Source organism: Apium graveolens, chromosome 1 (assembly GCF_009905375.1).
Source record: "Apium graveolens cultivar Ventura chromosome 1, ASM990537v1, whole genome shotgun sequence".
NCBI lineage: Eukaryota > Viridiplantae > Streptophyta > Magnoliopsida > Apiales > Apiaceae > Apium > Apium graveolens.
The window spans coordinates 10,054,252-10,075,541 of record NC_133647.1 but is presented as its reverse complement, the minus strand read 5'-3'; the positions used below and the strand labels follow the sequence as shown (position 1 = coordinate 10,075,541).

The 21,290-nt window shown below is 41.8% G+C and overlaps 2 protein-coding genes across 2 annotated transcripts; one reads left to right on the top strand and one right to left on the bottom strand.

The window, feature by feature from the left end:
* Positions 1-4,031: 4,031 nt before the first annotated feature.
* On the bottom strand, positions 4,032-6,188 carry LOC141660701 (uncharacterized). The gene is made up of 2 exons (XM_074467691.1): positions 5,477-6,188; positions 4,032-5,389 (listed from the first exon to the last, which is right to left on the bottom strand). The coding sequence occupies exons 1-2, from the start codon at positions 5,989-5,991 to the stop codon at positions 4,279-4,281; spliced, it is 1,626 nt and encodes a 541-aa protein (XP_074323792.1). The 5' UTR covers positions 5,992-6,188; the 3' UTR covers positions 4,032-4,278.
* A 7,478-nt stretch (positions 6,189-13,666) lies between these two features.
* Positions 13,667-14,530, top strand: LOC141707523 (uncharacterized). Its single transcript, XM_074510760.1, has 3 exons — positions 13,667-13,807; positions 13,901-14,167; positions 14,264-14,530. Exons 1-3 carry the CDS (start codon positions 13,667-13,669, stop codon positions 14,528-14,530), a joined length of 675 nt encoding a protein of 224 aa, XP_074366861.1.
* Positions 14,531-21,290: the final 6,760 nt, after the last annotated feature.

The window sequence follows — 21,290 nt, the reverse complement described above, 5'->3', positions numbered from 1 at the left end:
ATTACAGGACCAATTTTCTCACCCGTTATCTGACCCAAAACATTACGAAGCCATATACCTTGACATGCTGTCGCCGCGTGGCCGCCATAAATTCAGCTTCACATGAGGAGAGTGACACGCACATTTGTTTCTGAGATACCCAGGTGATCATGCTTTCGTTGAGATAAAAAAACCATTCCCCCGGTGCTCTTCCTGTCATCCACTTGTCCCGCCAGATCACTATCAGAAAACCCTGATAACAAATGATTGCCACTGCCCTTTGAGTACACTAAACCGAAGTGAATTGTGCCCCTAATGTACCTCAGTATGCGCTTGACAGCTTCCAAATATAACACAGTAGGGTGTTCCATGTACCTGCTCACAATTCCAACAGCATAAGAGATGTCTGGTCTCGTATGCACTAGATACCTCAAGCAGCCAATGAGACTCTTATAATCTGTAGCATTAAGCAATTCTCCTCCCCCATCTTTGTTGATCTGCAAGTTTGTATCCATCAGATATTTAGATGCATTACAGTTTGCCATCCCAGCCTTTTCAAGTACTTTCTTTGCGTAACCAGCTTGCTTTAGCTCAATGAAATCATCACCCTGATGCACTTCGATACCCAGATAGTAGTTTAATTCTCCCAAGTTTGTCATTTCAAAGATTTCACTCATCTGTTTTTTGAAGGTTTCAATCACTGTTGTACTCGAACCAGTGATCAAGAGATCATCTACATACACACAAACTATCACGCTATCTTCACCTGTTCTCCTTGTATAAACAGCATGTTCATAGGGGCATCTAATAAAACCAAGGCCCTCCAGGCACTTATTCAATTTTGCGTACCAAGCACGTGGTGCTTGTCTTAGACCATACAATGCTTTAGCCAATTTGTACACAAGGTGTTCTTTACCTTTTCTTTCATAACCTTCCGGCTGGCTTACATAAACTTCTTCAAGAATTTCACCGTTTAAAAATGTTGTCTTCATATCTAAGGGGTGTACCTTCCAACCATTTCTAGCAGCTAATGCCAGTAAGAGTCGAACTGTTTCAATGCGAGTTACCGGAGCAAAAATCTCGTCAAAGTCGATACCTTGCTCTTGAACGTACCCCTTAGCGACAAGCCTTGCTTTGTGTTTGACTATCTTCCCACCAGCATCCCTTTTTATCTTGTAAATCCATTTCAATCTGATAGCCTTGTGCCCTTTGGGAAGTTCAGTTAGATGCCATGTGTTGTTTTTCTCTATCGAATCCATTTCTTTTGACATCGCCTGTCTCCACTCGCTTGATTTTATGGCCTGCTTGTAACATGTAGGCTCATCAACCCCCATTAGAAGCAATTCCTCATCCAACTCAATGGGCTCTGTGTTGTTATAAATGTCATCCAATGCTCGAAATCTTCTAGGTGGCTGACTATCATCATAATTGTCACTGTCTACCTGTGCAGCAGACGAGGTGTACGTCTGGGTGGGACTCTGATAATACTCGATATGCTCCTCACCTTCTGAATCATTTACGTCATCTTCTCTTTTGTTGTTTGCTCCCTGTGAGTTGGTATCATCCTCTCCAGTCATTTTAGGAACCATGAACCACTCATTACGATCAGTGACATTTCCTTGATTATTCCACACCCACAGTTTATCTTCTTCGAACATCACATCACGGCTCACACAAATTCTTTTTTTTTCTGGGTCATACAAGCGATATGCCTTGGTCCCTGGTTCTTTTCCCAAGTTTATTACTTTCACACTTCTATCGTCAAGTTTGCTTGTTTGACAGCTTGGCACCTTCATGTGTGCAATACAACCAAATACACGCACATGTCACACATTTGGCTTTCTTTCAAACCACACCTCGTAGGGAGTCTCACCTGACAGTGCCCTTGTAGGTAGTTTGTTCAGAATATATACAGTATGCCTAATGGCCTCACCCCATAGCATCGGTGGCAGTTTCATTTCCTTCAAATAACTTCGCGCCATCTCCACCACCGTTCGGTTTCGCCTTTCAACAATTCCGTTCTGTTGCGGTGTGTATGGGGCAGTATAATGTCTTTCAATTCCCTTTTCCTCACAGTAAGATTTAAATTCCCTCGAGCAGAACTCTCCTCCCCGATCCGTTCTGAAAACTTTCACCTTTTTTTCTGGCTTATTTTCGACTAAAGCACAGAATGATTTAAAAGCACTCAAAGCCTCATCTTTGCTCTTCAATAAGTATGCCCACATATACCTACTATATCATCGACAAGCAAAAAGAAGTACTTGTTCCCTGATGTTGTATCAGGCACTATAGGGCTACACAAGTCACCATGGACCAAGTCAAGTACCTGAGTTGCGCTATAATTGCTCTGAGACGGGAAGCGTTTTCTTGTCTGCTTTGCTAACAAACACCCATCACAAATACCATCCACCTGGGTAATCCTTGGTAGACCCTTCACCATGTGTCCCTTATACATTAACTCCATTGCTTTGTAATTAACATGTCCAAGGCGTATGTGCCAAAGACGTGCTATTTCATTTGATTTTAACATAAGGCAACTTGGTTTTGTAGTCTCAATCAGGAGCTTGTACAATCTATTTTGCGACCTCTTTACTTTCATGAGCAATTTCTTTTTTTTTGTCAAAAACCCATAGATACTTTCCTTTCAGAGTTACTTCATTACCACTTTCAGACATTTGCCCTAGGCTAATTATGTTGCTACGCAAATTAGGAATATAGTATACCTCAGTTAAGACACGTTCCTCCCCGTTCTTGCACTTAAGGGTGATCGAACCTTTTCCTTCAATTTTTACAGTCGACCCATCTCCAAAACGAACCAAGCCAGATATTCCTTCATTTAGTTCTGAAAATTTGGACTTGCAACCTGTCATATGGTTGCTCGCCCCATTATCAAGATACCACAGATTTGATTCTGCTTGTCCTTTTGTATCTTCTGTTTTTAGCGCCGGTATCACTTGTTTTTCGTTCAGCAACGTCATATTTTCTTCTTTTTTTATCACAATTTGTCAACAGCAGAGTGGTCTCTTCGTCCTCCACCAGAGCCATGTTGACCTCCTGCCTCCGTTCTTTGTTCTTCTTTGGTTTTAGGCACTCAGCTGCGTAGTGTCCAAAGATACCACAGTTGTAACATTGAATCCTGCTCTTATCTCGACCTCCTCTTCTTCTTTGGCTACCACCTGCGTCAAGATCAGACTTATTTGTACGTCTCTGCCATTCCTCCCTGGTGAGTAACAGCTTATTTTCATCATTCTCTCTTTTGGACCACTCTTCTTCTGAAAGAAGTAATTGGCCTCCACTTGATTCAGTCTTACATTTCACCCTTTCTTCGTGGGCCTTCAAAGATCCTGCTGCTTCCTCCACTATCATGTTTTCAAGATCTCCAAATTGCTCCAAAGTGGATGTGATTTGAAGGAACTTTGCTGGCACAGCTCGAAGCAATTTTTTTACCACATAAGCCTCACTCACCTTCTCTCCTAGAGCTCGTATATTTGTTACCAGCCCGTTGAGTTTCATGCAAAAATCATCAATCTGCTCACTTTCCTTCATAGTGAGTGACTCAAACTCAGATTTCAAGGATTGTATTCGTGCAGTCTTGACACGTTCAGCTCCCTGGCACAAGGTTTTGATCGCAACCCATGCCTCTTTAGCACTCTCCTTCGAAGCAAGCGAAAGCAGCCACTCTTCTGGTATGCCTTGGTATATCATGGCCAAGGCTACCTTGTCTGTTCTCACATCAATTTCTCTCTTGGGATCGCTTGACTCTACAGCTTCCCACACCCCATGCGCTTGCATGATTACTTTCATTTTCATTGCCCACACTGTGTAATTCTCCTTAGTCAGCGTTGGGTAATTCAAGCCAAACGAACATGTCTTCGTTTTACTCGTCTCCGGCGTCGTCATCTTAGATATGTACTTTGTCATCAACCTGCGTACCAGGCTCTGATACCAGTTCTTGTTTTCTAATCTGCAATAATATATATATATATATATATTTATATCGTGTTTGATTTGGAACTAAGAACACTGACACAACACAGCTCTAGATGCTCGTCAAAAGACTTGCGTTTTCATCAAGATGCTGCAAACATAAATAACTACTACAGAATGAAACAATGCGAGAAAGTAGGAACAGAAAGAAACTCTCCTAGAGCACTACTACCACTACACTCAGCAACTGCTAGTATGACTCAGTCACACACGACTAAATCAACTGCCCATGCTTCAGACAAAATAAACACCCAACTTTATTGTAAAACAAATTCAGATTAAATACTAACAAGAACAGCGGATAGTTGATTTTTACCTGCTAGACTTGGATTCACGGAAAGACCCACAATACGTTACAATACACATAATGCAAACGCAAAATTTACATGATCCGCATTTAAGATGTGGCTGCCATTCATAAGGCAAATCCCTGCTTTCACCACATTTTCCGCAGATGAAGTTTTGTCTAGTTCCAGTGAGTTCAAGGCTGTGTTTGTGCAGATTATCAACCTTAAATATTCCCCCATACTTGATATTTAAACCGAAATCTTGATCAATGCATATATCATGAAATGATGTATCACATTTGCGACAATGATAAAACCAGTAGTTTGGATTAATATCATTGGAACAGAGTTCACAGTTGAAAGCGTGTGGATGACCTTTAACTGGAGGAAACATCAACAAAAGTTGATGTTCATCCCATCTGTGCTTAATTGTTCCCGGTTTTAAGACACATTTTATATGAATGTAATAATTACAGATTTTACATTTGAATCCGCGGCCTTGAATATGATATCCACACCCTCTGCAATTCTTGTACGCAATGCCACTCAATTGATGAAGAGTGTGTTTATGGCTTTTATGTTTGATTTCACTAGGAATTGCTGCACATCCAATATCGACCAGATATCCGGATGATTCATCAGAATAAAATATCCCGTTGCCAAACTTCTCACACAAACCGCATGTATAGAAATTAAATGGAGTACTTGTTTCATAACATCTAGTCAATCTGGTGAACTCATACCTTGGATGTGATGCATGTTGAATCTCTCTTGGTAGCTCTGCAGCACAAACACGGTGTAGAAAGAAGTTACAATCAAGACACCCGTAAAAAGGACCAGGTGACGATATTAAGGGCTGCACACATCCATCGCATCTCATGTTATCATTATTATTTCTTTCAACAGCATCTTTGTAGGTAAAAGCATCAAAGAGGATGAGTGAATGACCATTGCGACACTGACTGATTATATCTGCTTTTCCTGATTTCTCATCTGTAGAACTACTAAACTTCTTTGCATATTGTTGGATCAACCGGTACAATAAGTACGGTTCACTCTCAGATACCGGGAAATGCACCAAACCAGATACTTCAATATCCCCTTCATCGTCATTTCGGTTCTTATTCTTGCCTGACCTGAATTAAAATTTATAAAGAGTATTAGGTTGCTAATCAAGACTGTCAAATAATAAACAAAACAATTAAAGACTAATGAGAACATACTCTCCTGCTGATAAAGCACAATGAACGTGTGCGAAATATCTGCATTCAGCACAATAATAAAGCCAGTAGCACGGATAAACCATTTCAGGGCATAAATTACATGACACTCCAAAACTCAGATACTCTTCGGGCAGTGAATAAGCGAGAACAAGTGGATGATCATTGTCATGGGTTTTACAAATGAGATTAGCAGGTGCACATGCACAACTCTTGTGTATCCAAAAGAGACAAGTTTTACACAAGTACGAAAAGTCCTTCCTCCCTTCCATGCCACAAGCTGTGCACGTATGCAATGCTATCATCGGCATAAAGGTTAATGTGTGGTTGTGCGATGGATGATTAAGTTCAAGCTCTGGCAATGCACATTTGAAGCAAACGCCAAAACCACACTGACTATTGCATATATAGACGAACCGTTGCCTCTTCATTTTGTTGTCACAAAAACGACAGTTTTCATATTTGGAAGATGGTTTAAGAGTGAGCAAGTGTTCATGGTGATAATCGTGTTGGATCATCACAGGTAAGTTTGCACATGTCTTGTGGAGAAAATACAGAGTACAAGGAGAATCTTGGGTGGTGATTGATCTACGAGTACAGCGATACACATAAGTATTTATTGTAATTGGGTCACGGCAGCAAAGACAAAGGGCATATGAGGGAGAATGGTTGTATTTGGAGAGGATTAAAGGATGCTCATGGCTAAAGTGTTGTATTTCTTCCATTTTTATTACAGAAAGAAGTATCAGAGAGTGCAGGTTTATATACAAACATTCGGAAGCACTGTGTATCTTAAGATTCATTGCGTGTTGAAAGGTTCACTGGCACTCTGAGGGCATCTGAGGGAGAATGTTTGTGTTTATTTTTTTTGCCAACACAGATTCTTCTTGTCTGTTTTTCTAAAAGCTACTGCTACATTTCTCTGTTCATGTTTGCAAGATACAAATGCAAATATAACACCTACTGAACATGATTAATCTGAATATAACCCCAAACAGAAATTTAATTTGAAATCAACTCAAAATTGACATGTTTACAACGCTAACTATAAACAGAAATTCAATATCAACACCACTGCTTGCGGAGATCAGTTTTGTTCCGTTTAAGGAGGCATATAATCCTACAAGTTAGTATCCATACTAATATATGAACAAAGACCTAGTGCCACTACGACTAGGCTACTACTACTCGGGGGATCAAATTTGTACTCCCAACTATTACTTAATCTTTTGCTTTTCTAATTTATCTCTCTTGTTACCTTCCCTTTTTCCTATTTGCAAACCTTTTAAATTGCCTGTGCTTCTACTCTTTTTTTTCTTTTTCTTTATGCTCTTAGGCTATAAATGTTGTTTAATAGGGTGATAGACAATACTGTAAATGAAAATAATTAGCATATAAATACTCCGTATTGTAAATGCAGGATGATCCAGGGTCAGGCTACACTGAGGAAACTGTGTATTCCTCTGTTTACGTTTCTCCTATACATTTCTCTGTATATCTTTTCTCCAGGGTGTTGTTATGAAGAAACAATTCAAAAACAACACCTACTGAACATGATTAATCTGAATTTATGTCTCTGTAAATCTTGTGGAACTCTAGCATGCCTCATAAAAGTATCGAGGAGTTGATGATTTAGTATATTTAAATTAAATTAAGAAGCAACATACGCGATATAATAACCCATGTCCAGTCTTCAGTGTACAATTAGTTAAATTCATATGATGCGAAGGACAAGATACTATACTTGCTTTTATCGAAATTAATAGTTGCTAAAACACAGCTGTTCATTTACGAAGAAGATGTGGCACTTATTTTTCGTAAACAATCACTGCTAGAAAATCTACATTAGACATCAACGCTTGAATATCAGTCACAACTGTCACCGATATTAAACGATTTTATAACATCGAACTTTTTTATAGCAATGTTAAATATCATTTAAGACATTGATCTGTAAAATAGACGCATTCTATCGTCATGTTTAAAAAATATGAAAAACAACGTCCCAGTTTCCCCTCTCAAGTCTCTCTCCTCTCTCACCATATACATACCCATCTCTTTGCAACCCATCTCTCTCAAAACCCATCTCAAATCCTAATTTAGTACAAACCCATCTCAAACCCTAATCTGATTAAAATTTGAAAACAATGTCAGATACTCAGATGAAACATAATATATGCCAAAGCTCAAAAGATTGCTGAACAAGGCAATCCATATTTTGCAGTAACGCGCGAGGATATATTACCTTTGTTGCAACGACCCGCACTTCCTGACCATTAATTCTAAACCAAAACTAAAATAAAATACAATTTACTAATACGAAAATCTATTACAAAGGTGACTATTACAAAAGCGCAGCTAACGGAAACGGTCCAAAAGTCAATCTACTCCAAAACTAAGGTCCTCGAACTCCAATGCTATTCAACTCGAATCTCGGACGAAACCTGAAATTGTAAGAATGAGCTATACAGCCCAGCAAGAAAATAATCGATCCAACTAGTAGGCCAAGTAACACATACACATATTAAAAAAATACGATAATCAATATGATACGATATAAGAAACAAACACTTTTGATACATATTCTTATTCTTATTCGATACACATAGCACATAAATAACAATAATTCAAAATCCATAACCCATGCCACGACCACTACAACCCGGTGATAACGGTCCTAAATTTTCATAAAACTGTCACTACAATCCAGTGACTGCGGTCCTAAGTTCTTATTCGATATTTTCACAAACCACGGCACAAATCAGAGATCCAAAATTGTCGTCTACACACCACATATATACAACAATACGTATACTTGTAACACATAATACATTCAAAAATATCATCACTTGGCCCATATTTTGATAATCAAATATAAACGCATAACATACAATTTTGAAAACACTAGTAAGATCGATCGAAAACTTACCTAAAAACCTGACCAGATCTGAAACTACTCGATTTTGACCCTCTAAATGACAATTTCTTGGAAAACACGAAACATCAAAGTTGTAGAGAACGAAAAGTCATTTCCGAAAAGTCCAGAATCACTGAATTCTGACTTACGATGAATTTTCTACGAATTTTACAAGACAGCTGATTTTTGCTGAGAAGAGCCCTACGAATTTTATTAATTAAGGCGGGGAAGACGAATAAGGTGTATTTATAAAGAGACAAAACCCTATATCTTAACCTACAAGTTATCCATATTAGAATCTGATCCAAATTTTAGGCCCAATATTCTAATTCAATTTTAAATCCTAATCTTAATCAAAATTTAATACTTTTTTTTTCTATTATTCTATTATTGATCGAATTCTAAAAATTACGGGATATTACATTTGTATAATAAATAAGTTATTCGTTGTCAACACTTGACATGCATAAATTTCAAGAACCAAAGTAGTGAAGAGTATGATTGCCTGATGACATTACAGATAATTTGTTTGTTGAGCTGAAAAAACAAGAACTTAGAAACTTATGAGCATATCTTAAATATTAAAAAAACTATCATTACTGGAATGTACAGGGAATTGAGATTTTAAAGACCCCTTTCCATTGTTCTAACAGAAAATCTTCCCTGATATATATAACAATGCTGCGATGGAGCTCAATACGAGAATCCAGTATTTTCTGATAGCGCCAAAATAAACAATAAACTGAAAATAAAATTTTATTATTATTATTATTTTCTTCTTGATAGCTCAATACTAAGTGTTTTGCCCCTATGGGGTAAAACACTTAGTATTGTCTAAACGCATAAAATTGTAATTACTAATCAGAAAGATAGGAATTGTTCTCAAATTTTTCTTATTAAGAAAAAGATAAGAAGTAATCTAAACTGAGGTTCGCCGTTGTAATTCTTATTCCAACTAAACAAGAATTTAACAAAATCCCAAAGATTTATAATGGAAGGGGCATGCTATATTTTAGATTATAAAAATTGACAAGGTTATAATTTTGAAAAGTTAATGCCATTCAATATCCATATGGAACAATCATTCAACCTCAGGTAAGTTATCTGAGGTCATCCTCAGACCCAGTTTTAATAATCATATAATTATTATTGAATTAAATTTAAATATTTTAATTAACAAATTTTATATTTTAAAATTTTTAGTTAAAATTATATCGAAATTGATATGGATAAAAAATACATCCCAAAAACACATTAAATATCGCATTAATTACACTTGGGCTTCTTGTCTGAAAAGTCCTATACAGACATGTCTGGTCCAAACTTCAAAGCAGGCATGTATGGTCCAAAGCTTCGTAACAAGCGTATAACGGCCCAAACAACCAAGGCCCACCAGCAGAGGTCATCCAAGTCCACGAACCTGAGTTGTTCACGGATTAGGTCCAACACGGCTGGAAGAGCAGGGACATGTGTTCCAAATGGACTCAAAGTCCTACATAGAAGGTTCTGGATCTCCTTCATCAAAAGGACTCCTAATCATCATCTAAGTTGGAGACTTGTCCATCAAGTCTCCCAATAGAAGTCTAACCCTAGACTCACCTCTATATAAAGGGCTCTACCCCTCAACCTAGAACTACGTTTTTGGCTTGATTCTCTACAACACAGAGATACGTAGGCATCTTGCAAGGATCGATAGTCCCGAACGCAAGAGTAGCCATTAAAGCTCGAAGCTCACCAACCCTAACATTAAATATTAAAGTACTCATGTTTTTATTCCACAACATTTGGCGCCGTCTGTGGGAAACTTACAACAACCATGGTGAACACACGGAGCAGAAACACTAGTGGGACAGACACTCTTGTCACATCGTGAACAATCGCATCAGCGGTGGAAGTACCACCACACTCAACTTATGCCTCCACCCAAGGGGGAACCCTAGTAGGGGCAACTGAGGCTCAGTCACAAGAGACGAATCTCCCGACTCCTCAAGGGACGAACCCCCAACTTCAGCAGCTGCTTGTACCTGTGAACTCTCAACCCCTTGGGTATGAGTACTCGACAATTGTGACTACTAACCCCCCCCTTAAGGGATGCCTCTATACCCTGAAGTTAGAGGGAGTGGACACTCTGGTAGGAGTGAAGCACAAGGGAGGACACCCCAATACATACGTGGCTTGGCTCCTATTCTGGAGGATCAAGAATGTTCTGGGCCTTATATTGAAAGAGACTCTGAGTCATCGGATGACGATGTTGCTCCAAGAAGGAGGCGTGCTGGCAAGGAGTCGATGGATGACACTGAACAACGCTCCAGGAGCACTCAATGGATGAATCCCCAAGATGTTCAAGAGAGGATTAGGGCTCATGAAGAAGAGATCCAAAGACTGAAGCGAGACCTGGAGATACATCTGGCCCCAAGACCCCCACTCGCTCCAAGGCGGATAAATCCTCCTCCAATCATAACCGTGGATGGTCCAATAGCAAGAAGGGCAGTTTCCCCAAGGGCTGATCCAAGTGATCTTATGCCCCTAGGAGATCCTGATGATCCAAACCCACCATTCACTGAGGAGATAATGAATGCTCGTATCTCAAGGAAGTTCAAGATGCCCATTATCAAAGCATATGATGGTACTGGCGACCCCGCTAATCATGTTAGGACGTTCTCTAACGCCCTGTTATTACAGCCCGTGAACGACGCTATTAATTGTCGGGCCTTCCCTCAAACCCTATCGGGCATGGCTCAAAGTTGGTATAGCCGTCTGCCCCCAAACTCTATTGGCTCCTTTAAGGACTTGAGTCAAACTTTTATTAAGCAGTTCATAAGTGGTAGAGTGCATGAGAAGAGCTCAGCATCTCTCATGGGTATAGTCCAAGGAGCAAAGAAGTCCCTGAGAGAGTATCTGAATCGATTTATGAAGGAGGCTTTGAAGGTCCCTGATCTTGATGATAAGATAGCTATGATAGCCCTGCAGCAAGGGACTAGAGACAAGTTTTTTAAGATGTCCTTGGCTAAGCGCCCTCCCGAAAGCATGTTGCAGCTCCAGGATAGAGCCGGGAAATATATTAAGGTGGAGGAAAGTATGAAGAAGATAGCTGTGAATAATGAACCTACTGGGAACAAGAAGCGGAAGACGGATCAGGAGTATGATGCCAATGACAAGTATCCACGAATTGGCAAAAACTCTGACTCCTCCTATTCTAAGAAGAATCAGCAACCAAGGTTCGCTGAATATGCAAGGTTGAATGCTCCAAGGAGCCAAATCCTTATGGAAATTAAAAAGGACAAAGATTTCAAATGGCCGAAGCCACTGAGGGGAGATCCCGAAAAAAGAGACAAAAGTCGATACTGCAAATTTCACAAAGATGTTGGTCATGACACTGACGATTGTAGGCAACTCAAGGATGAGATTGAGTATCTGATCCGAAGGGGAAAGTTTGGACGTTTCACCAAGGGTGAAGAGGCCGGAGGCCAGAAGAGAGATAATGATCGAAGAGATGATGATCGAAGAGGTAACGACAGAGATCGCAACCCACAACCCCGAGGGCCAGTAATTAATATGATCTCGGGAGAATCTACAGCAGCTGGTACTACAAGAAACTCCCGAAAAGCTTATGCAAGAGAAGTAATGAGCATAGTTGGAGAACCATCTAAGCGTTCTAAGTCATAGGTGACGCTTGAATTTGGTGACCCAGACCTTGAAGGTTTGAAATTTCCTTAGGACGATCCTCTAGTTATCACTCCGATAATTGGAAATTGTCCTGTTATGAGGGTCCTAGTGGACAATGGAGCTTCCGTGGACATTCTGTTCCATGACATATTCATAAGAATGGGCTACAATAATTCTCAGGTAACTCCATCTGACGAACCCATCTACGGGTTTAACCATGTGGAATGCAAAGTCGAAGGATCAGTACAACTTCCCGTAACTATTGGGGAAGAGCCCAGGGAGACCATGCATATGTTGAACTTTCAGGTTGTCAAGACAGCCTCTACTTACAATGCTATCATGGGAAGAACAGAAATCCATGTTTTTAAGGCTGTGCCCTCAATCTACCACATGGTGCTGAAGTTCCCAACGAGAAATGGTGTTGGAGAAGCGAGAGGAGATCAATAAATGGCCCGCAGTTGCTATGTTGCAGCACTTAGGGCCGATGGAACAGGGGGCAGGTCCTCCCCATAGAAGACATGGATGTCCGAGAAAATGAGGAACTGCGAGGGAAGCCAGCGGAGGACTTGGTCCCAATTACTCTAGACCCCTTAGACCCGGAGAAGGTCACGTATATTGGGGCATCTCTGGAAAAGCCCTTGAAGGGCCGCATGACAATTTTCCTCCAAGAAAACAATGATGTATTTTCTTGGACAGCAGCTGATATGCCTGGGATTGACCCAAACCTTATAACTCATAGGTTGAACGTTGATCCAACTCGAAAGGTTGTAAAGCAAAAGAAGAGAACTTATGCCCCTAATAGGCTGGAAGCCATTAAGCAGGAGGTCGAGAAGCTTTTAGAAGCTGGATTTATTGAGAAAGTGCAATTCCTTGAATGGTTGGCCAACCCCGTACTGGTTAAGAAGGCCAATGGAAAGTGGAGGATGTGCATTGACTTCACTGACTTGAATGATGCTTGTCCCAAGGACTGTTACCCCCTACCAAGGATTGATACCCTGATCGATGTCACTGCTGGATATGAGATGCTAAGCTTCATGGATGGATTCAGTGGTTACAATCAGATTAGAATGTATAAGGATGACACCCCCAAGGTATCTTTCATAACAGACATTGGTGTATTTAGTTATCTTGTTATGGCTTTTGGACTTAAGAATACAGGAGCTACTTACCAAAGACTGGTAAACAAGATATTTTCCCATCTAATTGGGAATACCATGGAGGTCTATGTTGATGATATGTTAGTCAAAAGCCTAAGTAAAGCCGATCATATTAGTCACCTCAGAGATGTATTTGAAGTGCTGAGGCACCACCAGATGATGTTAAACCTAGCCAAGTGCGCTTTTGACGTTGGGTCTGGAAATTTTTTGGGTCATATGGTCTCTAAGAGGGGACTAGAGGCCAACCCCGACAAGAACAAAGTCATCATAGATACGGAGTCACCACGCTCCATCAAGGATGTTTAGAAGCTAACAGGAAGAATCACAGCTCTAGGGAGGTTCAACTGCAAGTCAGGAGACAAATGCCTGCCCTTTTTCAAACCCCTTAAGAAGGTGAAGGACTTTGATTGGACATATGAGATCCAAGAGGCCTTTAAACAGCTGAAGAAGTACATGACTGAAGCCCCGTTGTTGGCTAAACCAAGTCTGGAGGACACTCTTTATTTGTACCTCGCGGTATCTGAACAAGCCGTGAGTGCAGTCCTCGTGAAGGAAGAGCAGAAGCTCCAGAAGCCTGTATACTATGTAAGCAAGGTGCTTCATGGAGCAGAACTGAATTATTCCACCACGGAAAAGTTCGCACTTGCTCTCATCACAGCCTCGAGGAAGTTGAGACCATACTTCTAGGATCACAAGATCGAAGTCCTGACGGACCAACCTTTGAGGAACATCCTTCATGGCCCGAAGGCCAGTGGAAGGCTCATCAAGTGGGCGATTGAGTTAGGAGAATTTGATATCAAATATAAGCCTCGAAGGGCCATCAAGGCTCAGGCCTTAGCAGACTTCGTGGTCGAATGCACCATTAACGACCAAGAAGTCGGTGGGCAAGAGATGGTAATCCCGGAAGGAGGAGAGAAGGGAAAGGATGAAGAAATAACCCTAAAAGAGTATTGGGTTCTCCATTTTGACGGAGCGTCCAAAACAAAATCTAGTGGTGCAGGCCTAGTCTTGCAAAGCCATGATGGGTTTATGATTGAATATGCTTTGAAGTTGGACTTCCCGACTATAAACAATGAAGCAGAATATGAAGCATTGATAACTGGCTTAGGCTTGGCTAGAACCGTGAGGGCCAAAAACCTGAAGGTTTGCAGAGGCTCAAGACTTGTAGTTGTTCAAGTTAATGGGGAGTTTAAGGCCAATGATGGTACTATGGCCAAGTACCTGAGAGTCGTAAAGGGAATACTGACTCAGTTTGATGAATGGTACACAGAACATGTTATGAGAGAGGAGAACACTACGGCGGATGCCTTATCTTAGTTTGCCTCATCTGAAATAGAGAGCTATCCGAGAAGTATTTGCTTTCAGGTCTTGAAGACCCCTACTATTCATGTCATAAATCTGGTAGCGCCGGTTGATGTGGCAAGCTGTTGGATAGACCCGATCAAGACCCACTTAGAAACTGGGTGGCTCCCCGGTGATGCCCAATAGGCACGCAAGCTGTCGGTTTGAGTATTAAGATACTCGTTGATTGAAGGCCTTCTTTACAAAATGTCTTTTGTTATTCCATACTTGAAGTGCTTAAGACCTCTTGAAGCAGAGGAGGCAATTAAAGAAGCCCATTAAGGGATTTGTGGACAACACATGGGGGCAGGTCCCTCGCTCACAAGATAACTCGATTGGGGTTCTACTGGCCAACTATGATAGCCGATGCAAAGGCTTATGTGAAGAAATGCGACAGATGCCGGAGGCACGCTCCGATAGTATGACATCCCCCAGAGAGGCTTACATCGATCAGCACACCCATCCCTTTTGTAATGTGGGGAATGGACATACTTGGACCATTTTATATAGTATTGGGATAGACGAAGTTCATTGTGGTAGCCACATATTACTTTACAAAGTGGATTGAGGCTAAGACACTAGCCAAGATAACCACCAAGCAAATTACTCAATTTTTCAGGGAGAATGTGATATGTCGATATAGAATCCCACGCATCCTTGTCACGGATATTGGGAAACAATTTGATAATGCAGAGTTTAGAGAGTACTGCGACGATAACAACATAGAACTTCACTTCACTCCGTTTCACATCCTCAGGCAAACGGGCAAGCGGAAGTTGCTAACAGAATCATCCTTGATGGACTTAAGAAGAGGGTTGAACGCTCGAGAAACACTTGGGTGGATGAGCTACTGCCTATAATATGGGCATATCGAACCACCTGCAAAGTGACAACTGAAGCGACCCCATTCATGCTGGCTTATGGAGCCGAGGCAGTGGTGCCCCTTGAAATCACTCATGGATCCCCTAGGATCGAAGCTTACGAGCCAGAGACAAACGAATAAGGCATGAGGCTCGCTCTCGATCTCATTGACGAGGTCAGGGATGAGGCCAATGCCCGTAATGCAGAGCATCAACGAAGAGCCTCCCTCTATTATAATAGACGGGTTAAAGAAAGGTTCTTTCAACAAGGAGATTTGGTTCTAAGGAAGATTGAGGCATCAGGAGTAGCGGAGAGAGGAAAACTAGCCCCTAACTAGGAAGAACCTTATAAGGTCAGGAAGATACTGGGACGAGGATCCTACAAGTTAGAGACCCTGAATGGTGATGAAGTGCCTCGCACTTGGCATGCTTCGAAACTGAAAGTTTATTATGTTTAGGACATTCACTACATGTTCCTAGTACTTAATATTAAGTTTATAAATAAGTTCGACGAAACCATCTTATGTAAGGGTTTAACCCATTTCTTAGAGATATTATCTACTTATGCAAGTTTATTTCTATCATCTTGTCTACCAATTTATTTAAGTGCGAGCATCTAAAGAATGCAAGTCCCGAAGGACCAAATGCCGAAAATAAAAGACAAGTATAGAATGAAATTAAACGTAGTGCATAGATAAAAGATCCCGAAGGATCATAAGTTAAAGTCCCGAAGGATCAATAGGTTACAGACCAAAAAGGTTCACATTAATAAGTTCTGAAAATAAAAGCCACATACGGTAATCAAGGCCATGCAAGGCCACATCATTCACCCATCAAAAGAGTCCACCCCCTCGTCATCCGAGCCTTCCTCAGAAGAAGAACCACTGTTCCCTGGAATCGGCTCCCTCATCTTCCCTCGAAGGGCTGCCCTGGACTTGGGACTACCCGAAGGGGCTTTGCTTTTAGAGCCAGAACCAGAACCCGAGTGACTGGAGCTTGACTAGGGCCTCATGCGAGGAGTCGAAGGCACATATCCGGAAGGTTGCTCAAATAGGTCCATAACAGGCAGCTGCCAGGGGAGAGATAGAAGGCTTGGATCAACCACATCCGGCCATACACCTTGAGCATCTTTGACTCCCCTATTTCAACCTATTTCCAGGTTAACGGGGCACATCTCGTCATCGTGCTCGTTCATCATCATGGTGATCCTGGTGGATCTGTGATAAGCAGCCTCAAGGTCTTTCCATTCCTTCTTGCTCTTCTCTTCCGAGCTAGCATATTTCTTCTCCATGATGGCAAGCTTGCCCTCCACCTCATGGGCCCTAGACTCCCACTCCCCTGAGGAGATAGTCATCTGCTTCATGGAAGCCTGCAATGCATTATAGTCGCCTCTCATTTTGATAGCTTGAGTAGAATACGCTGCAAAATAAGCATTGGCCTGATAAAGAAAATATGACCCCAAGGAGTGATTCCTATAATATTTTCCAAATTCTAAGAAAAAAGAGAACTTAAGAAAAAATTTGCACAAGTAGAAACATACCTGATAGAGGGCATGAGCCCCCAGCATCTCAGCCTCGATGAGTTTGTCAACAGAGGAGACGAATAAGAGGTCGGGAGGAGTAATGCAGTTTTTCAACCACTCGAGAGCAAGAGCCGGTTGCCAAAAAGGAGTCGTTGGAACAAATACCCCATCCGGGCTCGAAAGGGGTCCAGGAACTCCCGTCAAAATCCTTGGTCCTCTTAAGGCCAGATCCTGACACCTCGAGGAAGGCAAGGACCTTAGGAATATGGTTGGCCTTCTTGATGGTATTTCTGGTCATCCTGCCCGTAACAGCATCGCTCGGCTTGGCTTTGGCATCAAGAGCCTTAGCAGCTGAAATAAGAAGAAAAAAAATATATGTAAAAATAAAGAGGCAGCTCAGGCCGACCTCGATAAGTTTGACTTCCGTCATGAACTCCCACTAAGGGATCCTCCCGTCATCGTTAATAAGAAGATCTCAGGCATGCAGCTCAGCATCAGAAAGGTTGAGAATAAAGTGGGAACTATCAATTGGGCTACTAAAGACACGCCTGAAGTATACCCCCCAGCCTCCATCCTTCCACTCAACGACCACAAACTTCTTGTTCCAATTGTGGTTTGAGTCATTGAGGGAACTGGTGCACCATTTGGGGAATGTGGGCTCGATGTTGAATCATACCCAATCAGGCCGAGTCATAGGAGACGCCTTCATCATGAAGATACTACGGAATATTGTCACACTCAAAGGGATGCCTAAGTCATGACATCTCACTATGAATAGAATGATGAAAGACAACCCGTTAGGGTAGAGCTGGCATGGATGGATCTTGAGTTCGGCCAAAAGTATCGGAATGAAGGGGCGCAGGGGGAACCTCAGCCCAGAGTTAAGGGCCTCCTTGAACACGAACAGCCTTTGGTGGCAAAGGTTACATGCCCTCTCATTTGGCTTAGCTTTACGAACCCTCAAGCAGTCGGGCCAGGAGTCAGTCGACTTAATCACCTCGACGTCCTTCTCACGAAGCACACTTCGGTAATGGAATGTATCGAAATGGACGGTACTAGGGTACTCGTCCGCTCTCTCATCCAACATACTCTTCAAACTGTTCGAACAACGATTAATTAAGAAGGGGGAGACAAGAGCTATACCTTGAAGTGAGCGAAGAGTAGCTCTCTTATGCATAGCTTCCTTTTCAGAGAAAGAGGACTTGATACGGTCTTGTCCACCTAACATTCTTGAGAACTTGAAGAGAGTTAAGAGCTTGAGAGAATTTGAGAATTTGAGAAGTTGGGAAATGAAGGTGTAAATGAAAATGAGCACTTCTCATCTTCTTTTATAGGAAAAAGGTCACCTGCTACATCAGGTCGTAAATCAGCCTGGTTGGCGATAGCAGGTACCTCGTTGAAAGAACACCGAAAGTGGTGAGGAAAAATGATCAAAAGGCAATAAAAGATGACATAATAAGCAAGAAAAGCGATGCAGGTGACCGCTTATCTTATCAGTCTTCTGAAAAAAGCCTGGCTGAAACCAAATATAACTCGTTAGTCTTAAGTAAAGGACGATTATGTTAATCATCATGATTATCAAAATTAGTGGAGATTAAGATGAGATTAGCTTTTCAGTTGAACTCGCGGGTACGAGAATGAAATGTTCTCCTCCGTATCAGAGCCGTGACGGCCACAACTTACGTGCGGGGAAGTCCCGACCGACCAGGCAACAAATAGAGGCCTTTTGGACTACCAGAAGCCTCTATATCAGAGCCGTGACGGCCACAACTTACGTGCGGGGAAGTCCCGGCCGACCATGCAATATATGGAGGCCTTTTGGCCTACCAAGAGCCTTTGTATCAGAGCCGTGACGACCACAACTTACGTGCGGGGAAGCCTCGGCTGACCAGGCAACATATGGAGGCCTTTTGGCCTGCCAGGAGCCTCTATATCAGAGCCGTGACGACCATAAATTATGTGTGGGGAAGTCCCAGCCGACCAGGCAACAAATAGAGGCCTTTTGGCCTACCAGAAGCCTCTATATCAGAGCCGTGACGGCCACAACTTACGTGCAGGGAAGCCATGGCCGACCAGGAAACATATGGAGGCCTTTTGGCCTACCAGGAGCCTCTGTATCAGAGTCGTGACGGCCACAACTTATGTGCGGGGAAGCCCCGGCAGACAAGCCAACATGTTGAGGCCTTTTGGCCTACCAGGAGCCTTCGTATCAGAGCCCTGACAGCCACAACTCACCTCCGTAGTGGCCTTAGCTTACCAGCCAACAAGTTAACGTCTTTTTACTCACTAAAAGCTCTTGTAGGAGAGCCTTGAAGCCTTCAAAAGTTTCTCCAGAGGCCTCCATGTGATGTCCTTTGGAGATCTTTGGAAAAGGATAGCTCCCAGTGGAACCAAGTTTCGTGAGGACTGGAACGTCTACGATAACGAGTTGTTTGGAGTGCGTAACATCCTACAAGAGAAGTTTAGATGAATTTAATGGAATACAAGACTTACTACAATGGAAAAGTTCAGTAGAACACAGAGCGTTCAGCAAGAATGAGTACAGAACGTCCATCAGGATGAGTACAAAACGTTCGCTGAAGCAGCCATAGCAGAACCCTAAGGAACTCAAAGGCAACTTTGAAATCAATTCCATGGACAATCAAGGACCACAAGAGCATAGTAAGGTGAGTAGAAACCTAGTACTCTTAGTGAGAAGATCAAAAAAAAGTGGGGGGCAGGAACCCCTGGGCAACCACCTCAAGACCAACCAGGAACTGGCCGACCAGGAGGCTCTCCTCCAAAGTGGCCGAGTAGCCCACAATTGAGGGCTTGAGGCCGAGCAGAGCCTCTTGCCCTAGGAGGTTCTGCTCGACCCCGAGCCCCCCTTCCAAATTTTTTGAAAAAATTCGAAAAAAAATCAGAAAAATTTTATTTTTTTTTAAAATTTCATGATTTTGAGATTAAGCCCTGATTAGGGCCGATTAGTGAAATTAAGCCCTGATTTGGGATGATTGGTGTATATTAAGCGTAATTGACCCAAATTTGGGATAATTAGTGATTTGTACGATGAAATTAGCCCAGATTAGGGTCATTTAACCCATTCACTCTTATAATTAGTGTGAATTAGGGATAATTAGTATCTTATGCATACTGATTAGTCTTAATTAAGCCCGATTAGGGCAAATTAGTCTCGATTAAGGCCAATTAGTGCATTATAGCTTAAAATTAGGCTCTTTTAAGCCTAACTAGCAACTTGTACATGGAAATTAGCCCCGATTAGGGCAAATTAGCCCCGATTAGGGCCAAGCAGCAGTTTTTACCCTATAATTAACCTTAACGAAGGTTAAGGGGTGATAAACGCTCGCTTTATAGTCCCGATTAGGACCATTTAGTGTTGAACACCATCTAATTTGCCTCTACGGGGGCCTTAAGTGTGTATACTCGCATTAATAAGCTGTTGTAAACGTGTAGGTCGCTCCACACTTCACGATAACACGACGATATCTGTGAAGGGTCGATACCCATGAATGGCCAATGCTCGTGAAGGGCCGATACCTGAGAAGGGCCAAAAGTAACCCGAGTCGCGATTAGACCATTAATACTTCACGAAAAATCGAGTAGTATTCACGGAAGTTGGGGGCAAATGATATGGATAGAAAATACATCCTAAAGACACATCAAATGTCGCATTAATTACACTTGGGCTTCTTGTCTGAAAAGTCCAATACAGACCTGTCTGGTCCAAGCTTCACAGCAGGCATGTCTGGTCCAAAGCTTAGTAACAAGCCTATGACGGCCCAAACAACCAAGGCCCACCAGCAGAGGTCGACCAAGTCCACGAACCTGAGTTGTTCACGGACTAGGCCCAACACGGATGGAAGAGCAAGGACATATGTTCCAAACGGACTCAAAGTCCTACATAGAATGTTCTGGATCTCCTTCATCAAAAGGACTCATAATCATCATCTAAGTTGGAGACCGGAAGTCTAACCCTAGACTCACCTCTATATAAAGGGCTCTACCCCTCAACCTAAAACTACGTTTTTGGCTTGATTCTCTACAACACAAAGATACGTAGGCATCTTGTAAGGATCGATATTCCTGAACGCAAGAGCAGCCATTAAAACTCGAAACTCACCAACCCTAGCATTAAATATTAAAGTACTCAAGTTTTATTCCACAACAGAACTTATTATTAAAGAAAATTTGTGTGTCTCAAGGGTTCTAAACTATCAATCAATACTATTATATATTATACGAAACATTGAAAGTTTGGTTGATCGTCGGTCGGTCATTTTAATTCAAATTGATATTGAAGTCAATTTACTCTACCAAATTAAATTTTAATTCTTATTGAACTTTGTATTATTAT

Bases quoted from the DNA above. Each gene is read 5' to 3' on its own strand.
- LOC141660701 (XM_074467691.1), bottom strand. From the start codon at position 5,991: ATGATCCAACACGATTATCACCATGAACACTTGCTCACTCTTAAACCA. The intron at 5,390-5,476 runs GTATGTTCTCAT...ATTTTAATTCAG, and splicing joins TGTGCTTTATCAGCAGGAGA to GTCAGGCAAGAATAAGAACC.
- LOC141707523 (XM_074510760.1), top strand. From the start codon at position 13,667: ATGACTGAAGCCCCGTTGTTGGCTAAACCAAGTCTGGAGGACACTCTT. The intron at 13,808-13,900 runs GTGCTTCATGGA...CCATACTTCTAG, and splicing joins CTGTATACTATGTAAGCAAG to GATCACAAGATCGAAGTCCT. The intron at 14,168-14,263 runs GTTCTCCATTTT...TATGCTTTGAAG, and splicing joins TAACCCTAAAAGAGTATTGG to TTGGACTTCCCGACTATAAA.